We start from the raw sequence: 9242 nt of genomic DNA on the forward strand, positions 1-9242 counted from the left end.
GATCTGGAGCGAAAGATGGCGCTAGCTGGGTGCAGCTGGCTCCTCCTCAGCGGTGAGCGAGAATGGTGCCCCCAGAACCTCGGCCCCGATGGCCTCGGGGAGGGAGGGCTCCGGCCGCGGCCGGGAGAGGGAAGGTGTGAGCAGGACCCAGCATGCTGGGCAGGGAGGCAGCTCTGCTCACACAGGCGCGGGCCCAGGGCCTCTTCCCAGAGGCACCAGCAGGCCGTGCAGCCAGCAGTGGGGTAGGCAGGGTGGACCCCGGTGCATGAGCCTGGGTGAGGCAGCCACTGCTACTCCTTTGTTCACGTGACAAACCCTGACTGAGGTGTGGAAGCTGACGCAGGGTGAGTTCTCACCAGCAGCCTGACTGGCCTCAGTTTCCTCACCTGTGACATGGGCCTCAGTTTCCTCACCTGTGAAATGGGCCTCACTCGCAGGGTCGTTTGCAGGTCATTTAAGCAGCACATCAGGGCATACCCTGCACCTGGAGCTGCTCTGAGGCCCACTCCTGACCCCCACTTCATAGACGAGGAACCTGGGGCTCAGGGAAGTGAAGTCAGAAAGTGGCGGACACCCCGAGCCCCCCCCTCCTCGCCAGGCCCCACTAGCCTGGAAAGTCCCGGAAAGCAGGCCGGGCGTGTGCGCGCTTTTTCCCGCCATGGCCACCCGTTCCAGGGAAACACTCACACTGCACAGCCAAGCAGCGCTGACCAGCTCGTGGGGCCTGGAGTCTAGCTGTTGGGTTGAGAAGAAAAGGCGGGGGGGGAGGGAGAGGGTGTCTTCGTTATGGGGAGGCGAAGGAGGAGCACTGCCCTGGGAGTCAGGGCCAAGGCCCGGAGGAGCCAGCTCCGGCCTGTGAGCTTCCGCCTGGTGGCTCTCTGCGTCCCATGAAATCCAAGGTCCCCTGAGCGGCAGGTGGGCTGTGGGCCTAGATCCCGGCACAGCCCATCCGATTCAATCCTCAGAGCACCCCCTCCCCAGGACTGACCCTGCGCCTGGCTAACGTGCACTGAGCACTTACGGCACCCCAGCCGCCCATATGCCAGGAGCCCACGTCTCCTCCTCCCTCCGACGGGGCGACCGGCCACGCCGGCCTCATCCCCCGCCTCTGGCCCCTTCCCCAGCCGCGTTCCTGAGCACGGGGGCGGAGATCTCCATCACCCCCGAGCCCGACCAGCCGGCCGAAGGGGACAACGTCACGCTGGCCGTCCGCGGGCTCTCCGGGGAGCTGCTCGCCTACAGCTGGTACGCGGGGCCCACGCTCAGCCTGGCTTACCTGGTGTCCAGCTACATCGTAAGCACAGGCGACGAGACCCCTGGCCCGGCCCACACGGGCCGGGAAGCTGTGCGCCCCGACGGCAGCCTGGACATTCAGGGCGTCCTGCCTGGGCACTCGGGCACCTACATCCTTCAGACTCTCAACAGGCAGCTTCAGACGGAGGTGGGCTACGGACACTTGCGAGTCTATGGTGAGATAAGCCCCAGCCCGCCTCTTCCCCAGCCAGGCCTTGCCACCTCCCTTCCAATCCCTCTTCTAAAAAAAAAAAAAAAAAAGAAGAAAGAAAAAAACCTCTAAACAATGTTAAAGCCATAAAAAGACCTAACACAACAGGAACGTGCCCGCCTCCTTCAGGGTGGCCTCCAGGATTACACCTGCCTCTTATCCCCATCCTTTGCCACTCTGGCTGGGGTTCCAGGGGCACCCCCAGGATCCAGCCATGCCCCCTGCCTGGGAACGGGGAGGCCCCGGGAGCAGGCGGTGCCCGGGGCCCTCCCCCTCTGTCTCTTGCCCCACAGAGATCCTGGCCCCGCCCGTGGTCATCGCCAACAGCACGGAGCTGGTGGAGCGCCGAGACACCCTGAGCCTGCTGTGCAGCAGCCCCAGCCCCGCCGAGGTCCGATGGTTCTTCAATGGCGAGGCTCTGCCCATCGCCCTCCGCCTGGGCCTGTCCCCCGACGGCCGGGTGCTCACCCGGCACGGCATCCGCCGGGAGGAGGCCGGGGCCTACCAGTGTGAGGTCTGGAACCCGGTCAGTGTGAGCCGCAGCGAGCCCGTCAACCTGAACGTGTACTGTGAGTCCTCCCGGCCCCGCCAGAGACACCAACCCTCACAGCTGGGGAAACTGAGGCCAAGACAGGGCGCCCCAGGGCAGGCAGCGTGTCCGTAGGTGTCCTGGGGTCAGGCATCAGGGGCCCCTCTGAAAATGTGTCTGGCCCATCCGCTAAGGACTAAGGACCCTTTGGAGATGGAATCACCCTCCGGTTTGAAGCCATTCCCGCAGGGCAGGGTCAGCACTGGTTTTTGAAAGGGAGGCGGGAAGTAAGAGGCGGGCTGGGAAGGGAGATAAAATAAAAACACTAGCAAAGCGGGGAGTCGTTGCCAGGGGCCGCTGATGCGCGGTGCAGAACCGGAGGAAAATTAACCACTGAGGTTCTCGGGGGCCGTAGAAAATCGTAGAACCTAGGACGCTACCACCAAGGAACTCGATTGAAGAAGCACTGAATTCTAGACTCTGAGGATCCTGGTAACTCTAGAAGCAGAGATTCTTAGACTCGTAGCATCGAATGCTGCAACCTTAGAGCCACCCAACCCTAGAATCTTAGAAACCTAGACTTCTAGCCTCTTAACCATCCCAGCATCTGAAACATCCCTCGCGGAGCCTTAGCATGCTAGACTTTTAGGACGGCTTGTCAGAGACCAATCGCTTAGACTTACATTTTTTTTTTTTTTTAATGGAGCCATCGATTTCAAACATTATCTTGAAATTCAGTCTGGCTCAACACCCTCTTTTTTCCAGAAGAGAAACTGAGATCCCCTGAGAGAGGAAAGTGACTCGAGACCCTTCCTAGAGCAAGTTAGAGCCCCCGTGTGGGATTCGAAAAGGCCAGAGCTCTTTTTCCCTCCACCGGGCCCAGCCATTCCCGGGGGGAGGGCCAGCCCGGTTGGAAAGAGAGCCAGGGGAGCCCCCCCCTCTCCTCCCCTCCCCCTCTACTGCCCCGTTTCTCTCGCTCCTGCCCCCACAGTTGGCCCGGAACGCGTGGCTATCCTCCAGGATTCCACCACCCTCACGGGCTGCACCATCAAAGTGGACTTCAACACCTCCCTCACCCTGTGGTGCGTGGCCCGGTCCTGCCCGGAGCCCGAGTATGTGTGGGCCTTCAACGGGCGGGCCCTCAAGAATGGCCAAGACCACCTCAACATCAGCAGCATGACGGCGGCCCAGGAGGGCACGTACACGTGTATTGCTAAGAACCCCAAGACCCTGCTCTCCGGATCGGCCTCGGTGGTGGTCAAGCTCACTGGTGAGTCGCCCGGACGGACCCTGCTCCCCAAAGGTTTGGCTGCCCCACCAGCAGTTAGGCCACCATCTACCCAACTGAGGATGGGAAAGGGAGAGCATCTCCATCCGTCTGCTGGCCAAGCAGCTCCGTGGCCTGCCAGGTGGACCCCTCTCCGTCCAGGTGGCAAAAGGAGACAGTGCGTCCTGTCGCCTGGAAAACAGACGACAAACCTGAGTGTTCCCTGAGGGGTGGCACCGGGAGGAGCGGGCCACAGGTCCCATGATGCACGGCGGCAGCGGGGAGAGGGGGCCCTGCATGCGGGTGCCCCGCTCTTAACGCAGTCGCAGCTGCTAAGGGGCTTGACCCACGCCCTGGGGGAGGCAGCTGCGTTTCTGGGTGGCCCCGTTATCTGGCCCAGACGACGGTGTGGGCACACACTGGGGTTCTCTCTCTCTCTCTCTCTCTCTCTCTCTCTCTCTCTCTCTCTCTCTCTCTCTCTGAAAATCACAGCCAATTGTTGGCAAATGGAAAAACACAGCTGGGGCGGCCCTGTCTTCTCCTTGTCCTTAAATGCCCTGGGGGCTGGGCGCAGGCACAGCTGGTGTTTTCAGAGCCATCAGGAGCCTCAGGGGACGCTGCCTCATCCCCTGGGGGGTGGCGGCTTTGGACTTTAGGGTCTGATTAATTCCGTCTTGGTTCCTTCCCAAGTGGCCCCCATCCCCCCGGGGACAGTGGGAGCCGCCGTCCCCCCTCCTCCTCCCCCCCTCCCTCCTACGAACAGGCTGGGTCTCATCCCAAGGGTGGATCCTCTTTCACCCAGAGCAGAAATGACCTCCCCAGAGGTAAGTGTACCTCCTGCCCCACCCCGCCCGGCCCGGCAGCTGGCCTTGGCGGGAGACAGGGGGGTGGACCAGTTGACCTCAGGTGGGGGTGTCCCAGGTGTGCAGGTACGGGCAGGGGGTGGGTCCAGGGCCACGAACGGCCTTCTGAACTGTCAGCAACCCGGTGGCCGGTGCCAGGAAAGAGACAGAGGAAAAGGAGACATCCACCCCCCTTGCCCTCCCCGGGGAGCCGCTGATCTGATGGAGGAGACATGGCCTCTGCCCTTAAAGAGATGGCCCTGGAACAGGGAGGCGAGGCCTCCTCACTCAAGAAGCTGCCAGTCAGAGAGGAGAGGGCAATGGACTTTTAAGCAGCAGCGGGGGAGACCTGCCCCACCCTCAATGGGCTTCCAATCAGGTGGAGGAGACCCCGTCCACGCTTGGGGAGATTTTCTATTCTGATGGAGGAGACATGGCCTTGAGGAGACAGGGACCATTTATGTATTTATTTACTTACTTACTTAGAATTCCTAGTCTGATGGGGGAGACACAGTTCCCCCCTTGGGGCTACTCCCAATCTGATGGGGGAGTAGAGGCCCTCCCACTTTCTAGGAATTCCCAGGACGATGCCCCAATCCAGTCCCTGGGGTTCCCAGCCTGATTGGAAAGACCTAACCCCGTAATCGCGCACCCCCAGCCCGATGGAGGAGACATGGCCCCTGCCCCTCAGGAATCCTTCGACCTGACGGGAAACGCCAGCCCTCACAGGGTCGGGCCCCTCCGCCTGGCGGGAAAGCCCACCCGGGGCACCCACCTCCCAGCTATCTGATGGGGAAGACTCGGTCCCCACGTTCTAGAATCTCCGATCGAATGGGGGAGACACGGTCCCCCATATTCTAGAATTTCCGATCAGATAGGGGGGACGTGGCCCCTATGTTTTGGGAAGCTGTCATCTGATGGAGGAGACATGACCCTATTCTCTAGGGTCTTGCACTTTCGTGGGAGAAGGACCCCCCCCCGCAAAGGCTGGACATTTTTAGTCTAATGGGGGGAGATGGCCACCGCCCCCGGGGCCGCCCAGTCTGACCGAGGAAGACAGAACCCCTGCAGGCATTGTCGGACCCGAAACCCTCCACCACGACCACACAGGTCACCCCTTCCTCTGTCTCCTTCCCAGACCCTGCACGGGGGGCACCAGCCACGGGGGGTTGGCATAGCTGAGCCAGCTGGGGGCAGGAAGGCGGTGGCACGATGCCCGATGCCCGCTGCGGGCCCAGCTGAGCCCGCGCCCTCCCTCTCTCCCCAGCGGCTGTCGTGGCCATGTCTATCGTGCCCGTGCCCACCAAGCCGACGGAGGGCCAGGACGTGACGCTGACCGTCCAGGGCTACCCCAAGGACCTGCTGGTCTACGCCTGGTACCGCGGGCCTGCCTCCGAGCCCAACCGGCTGCTCAGCCAACTGCCGTCTGGGAACTGGATCGCAGGCCCCGCGCACACCGGCCGGGAGGTGGGCTTCGCCAACTGCTCGCTGCTGGTGCAGAAAGTGAACCTCACGGACGCCGGGCGCTACACCCTCAAGACCGTCACGCTGCAGGGCAAGACGGAGACGCTGGAGCTGGAGCTGCAGGTGGCCCGTGAGTGTGCGGGAGGGCCGGAGGGCACGCGTGCAGACAGGGGCTCCCGAAAGGGGACTTCTCTAACTCTTCCATGGATGTGCCTTCCCACCAGACTGCAAGAAGGGACCTGGCCTCCTCCATCTGACTTGGGGGTCCCCAAATGAGCTCTTCTGCCTCTTCTGTCAAACTCATGGCCTAGAGCAGGGGTCCACAGGCCTCCTCTATCAGACTGGGGCTACTGGAGGGGGCCCCCAGGCCTTCTCTCTCATACAGGAGGTACACCAGACTGAAAGCAGAGCAGGGCATCCTTTCCCCCCGCAGATGCGTGGACCCTAAAACACAGAAGGCATTGCTTCTCCAATCGTACTGGGGAAGTTGGCTAATGTGGGGAGTTGACCTTCCCTGTCAGCCTAGAGGTATAGGATGGGTCACGCCTCCCTCTTCAGACTGTCACCCTAGACAATGGGGATCATGCCTCATCCTCTGCATTTCAGTAGGAATTCGGACAGAATTTCTCCCAGCGGAGGGTGGAATTTCTCTCTCAAACGGAAATAGGAATAACCTACTCCATTACGATGGAGGTTTCTAGGTGGTGGGCATTGTGCCTCCTCTGTCAGACTGGGAATTTCCAGATGTTAGAGCCCACGACTCCCAGACTGGGAGTGCCCAGAAGTTGGGAACAATGTCTCCTCCATCAGACTGGGAGCTCCCAGGTGTTGGGGACCGTGTCTCCCCATCACACTGGGAGTTCCCAAAAATCAGGAACAATATCTTCTCCACCAGACTGGGAATTCCCAAACGTTGAGGGCCATGTTTTTCTCACCAGAGTCAGGGACCATGTCTCCTCCATCAGACTGGGGGCTCCCAGAGTCAGGGACCATGTCTCCTCCATCAGACTGGGGGCTCCCAGAGTCAGGGACCATGTCTCCTCCATCAGACTGGGAGCTCCCAGAGTCAGGGACCATGTCTCCTCCATCAGACTGGGGGCTCCCAGAGTCAGGGACCATGTCTCCTCCATCAGACTGGGAGCTCCCAGAGTCAGGGACCATGTCTCCTCCATCAGACTGGGGGCTCCCAGAGTCAGAGACCATGTCTCCTCCATCAGACTGGGGGCTCCCAGAGTCAGGGACCATGTCTCCTCCATCAGACTGGGGGCTCCCAGAGTCAGGGACCATGTCTCCTCCATCAGACTGGGAGCTCCCAGAGTCAGGGACCATGTCTCCTCCATCAGACTGGGAGCTCCCAGAGTCAGGGACCATGTCTCCTCCATCAGACTGGGGGCTCCCAGAGTCAGGGACCATGTCTCCTCCATCAGACTGGGGGCTCCCAGAGTCAGGGACCATGTCTCCTCCATCAGACTGGGGGCTCCCAGAGTCAGGGACCATGTCTCCTCCATCAGACTGGGGGCTCCCAGAGTCAGGGACCATGTCTCCTCCATCAGACTGGGAGCTCCCAGAGTCAGGGACCATGTCTCCTCCATCAGACTGGGAGCTCCCAGAGTCAGGGACCATGTCTCCTCCATCAGACTGGGGGCTCCCAGAGTCAGGGACCATGTCTCCCCCACAGACTGAGCATCTCCAGAGGTCTGAGAGGCCATGTTCCAGAAACAGGGCCGTGTTTTACCCATCAGGCCAGGAGTTCTCAGACACTCAGGTCATTCCCCAGGCCGGAGTCTTGCCTCCCCCATCAGACCAGACACTCTCAGAAGCCATGTCCCTGAGTCAGGGACAGAGTCGCCCTCCCTCGGACTTGAAGCTTCTAGGATCAGGGGCCCAATCCCTGGCAGGCACCCCGGATCCCCTCTTTCACCCACTCACTCACCAAGCCCTGGTTTTCTGGGTCAGTGTTGGGGGCACAATGTTGTCCAGTGACAGCAGGCCACCCCCCAGTGAACCCCGGAATTCCCTTTCACCTGTCTCTCTTCTCACAGTCAACCTCCCTCCCTTGCACGAGGACCAGCGCCACCTTCCTGAACCTGAACCTGGCACAGGCTGAGCGTGGGGCGGGTGGGGCCGCCGGGAGGCTGGGGGTGGCCAGGGGAGCAGGAGGGGTGGGGCACGGGGGACCTGGTCCTCTACCTCCCTGACGGCCTCCTCTGCCCCTTTGCCCCATCCTCCCCACAGCCCTGGAGTAGCAGCAGCGCCGCCCCGGAGACCTCCCGAGAGAAGAGCTCATGCCACCCTCGCCATCTCCCACCCTGAGCAGAAGATCTCCGTGGTCTCGGTCCTCGGTTCTCCTGCTTCCACTATAGAGTCAGAGCCCACAGGGCCCTACTCCTCACCCAGCTGTCGGAGAGCCACAGAGGCCATAAAAGTGCTGGTGAACAGTGTGTCGGCCTCTCCTTCCCCCACCGCCAGCCCTGCCACTGCCTGGGTGCCCACAGGCTTCCTCTCCCACCCAAGATTCTTCTCGGTCTGTGTGCATGCGTGTGTGCGTGCGTGTGTGCGTGCGTGTGTGCGTGCGTGTGTGCGTGCACAGGGGTGCCCAAACCACAGGGCTGCAAGTCCCTGATGGATGCTTAATGGCAGGGCCTCGGGCCCTGCCCACATCTGCCAGGTTCTAGCTGAGGGTCCTGCCTCCCGGTGGGCCCCAGGCTGCCCCTCCCATGGACACCAACAGAGCCGGGCTCTGCAGGACACGCCCTCCCCCATGCTGTGCTTCACTCCATCACCCAGGCCCGGAAGCAGAGTTGCTGGTGCACCGGACAGTTATGAGTTATAAGATCTGGGCCATAACCTCACATTTGCCACGGATTCACTAGACCCTCAGCGTGGCCAGGGTGCGGGCTCAGGGTAAACTAGAGTTTTCCAAGCCATTTTATTAGCCTCAGAGCTCTTTCTCTCAATGCAAGCTTAAACGGTAGGTCAACACGTTATTTAAAACAGCAATACAGCCCTGGTCAGTGTTCCTCAGTGGTGAGAGCATCCGCCCATACATCAAAGGGTCATGGGTTCAATTCCTGGTCAAGAGCATGAACCTGGGTTGCAGGTTTGATCCCCAGCCCTGGTTGGGGCACATGCGGGAGGCAACCAATCAATGTGTCTCTCTCACATTGTTGTTTCTCTCTCTCTCTCTCTCACTCCCTCCCTTCCACTCTTTCTAAAAAAAATACATCAATAAATAAAATAGCAATGCAATAAAAGTAGGTATCAGTTCAAAAGCTATAGCCTTCTCTCCCCCAAAATTTCTACACATTTGGAAACAGTTCCTTAAATGTAAATAATGTTTAGATTATAGAGGTCATTAAAATATCAACCAGAATCAAACGGCAGTGAAAACACTCCGTATAGAAACCCGTGGGATGTGGCCAGAGCCACACTGGGAGGGGCCATGCTTAACTGCATTGAACATAATAAAAGAAAAGAACTTCCAAGTGAAGCAAATAAGCTTTCCACTCAAGAAACTAGGAAAAGCCCACAAAATAAATCAAAGGGAAAAAGGTAAGAAATGGAGAACGATCAAAGCAAAAATGGACGAAATATAAAACAAAATTGGAGTTGGTCAATAAAACCTGAAGTGGTTCT

The 9242-nt window shown here is 59.9% G+C and overlaps 1 protein-coding gene across 2 annotated transcripts; it reads left to right on the forward strand.

The window, feature by feature from the left end:
• Positions 1 to 7876, forward strand: CEACAM16 (CEA cell adhesion molecule 16, tectorial membrane component). 2 transcript variants are annotated; one of them, XM_054710943.1, is made up of 6 exons: positions 1 to 52; positions 1125 to 1469; positions 1798 to 2073; positions 3025 to 3303; positions 5410 to 5736; positions 7649 to 7713. In XM_054710943.1, the coding sequence occupies exons 1-6, from the start codon at positions 16 to 18 to the stop codon at positions 7711 to 7713; spliced, it is 1329 nt and encodes a 442-aa protein (XP_054566918.1). In that variant the 5' UTR covers positions 1 to 15. The 2 variants fall into 2 exon arrangements, with proteins under 2 accessions (XP_054566918.1, XP_008156633.1); XM_008158411.3 differs by lacking the exon at positions 7649 to 7713 and adding an exon at positions 7842 to 7876 and having other exon boundaries at positions 16 to 52.
• Positions 7877 to 9242: the final 1366 nt, after the last annotated feature.

This window comes from Eptesicus fuscus, chromosome 21 (genome assembly GCF_027574615.1).
Source record: "Eptesicus fuscus isolate TK198812 chromosome 21, DD_ASM_mEF_20220401, whole genome shotgun sequence".
NCBI classification, from domain to species: domain Eukaryota; kingdom Metazoa; phylum Chordata; class Mammalia; order Chiroptera; family Vespertilionidae; genus Eptesicus; species Eptesicus fuscus.

What these genes read in the sequence shown, in the direction of transcription:
- CEACAM16 (XM_054710943.1), top strand. Translation starts at nt 16, where the DNA reads ATGGCGCTAGCTGGGTGCAGCTGGCTCCTCCTCAGCG. An exon ending in CAGCTGGCTCCTCCTCAGCG is followed by an intron (nt 53 to 1,124) that starts GTGAGCGAGAAT and finishes CCCCTTCCCCAG; the next exon opens with CCGCGTTCCTGAGCACGGGG. An exon ending in CGTCAACCTGAACGTGTACT is followed by an intron (nt 2,074 to 3,024) that starts GTGAGTCCTCCC and finishes CTGCCCCCACAG; the next exon opens with TTGGCCCGGAACGCGTGGCT.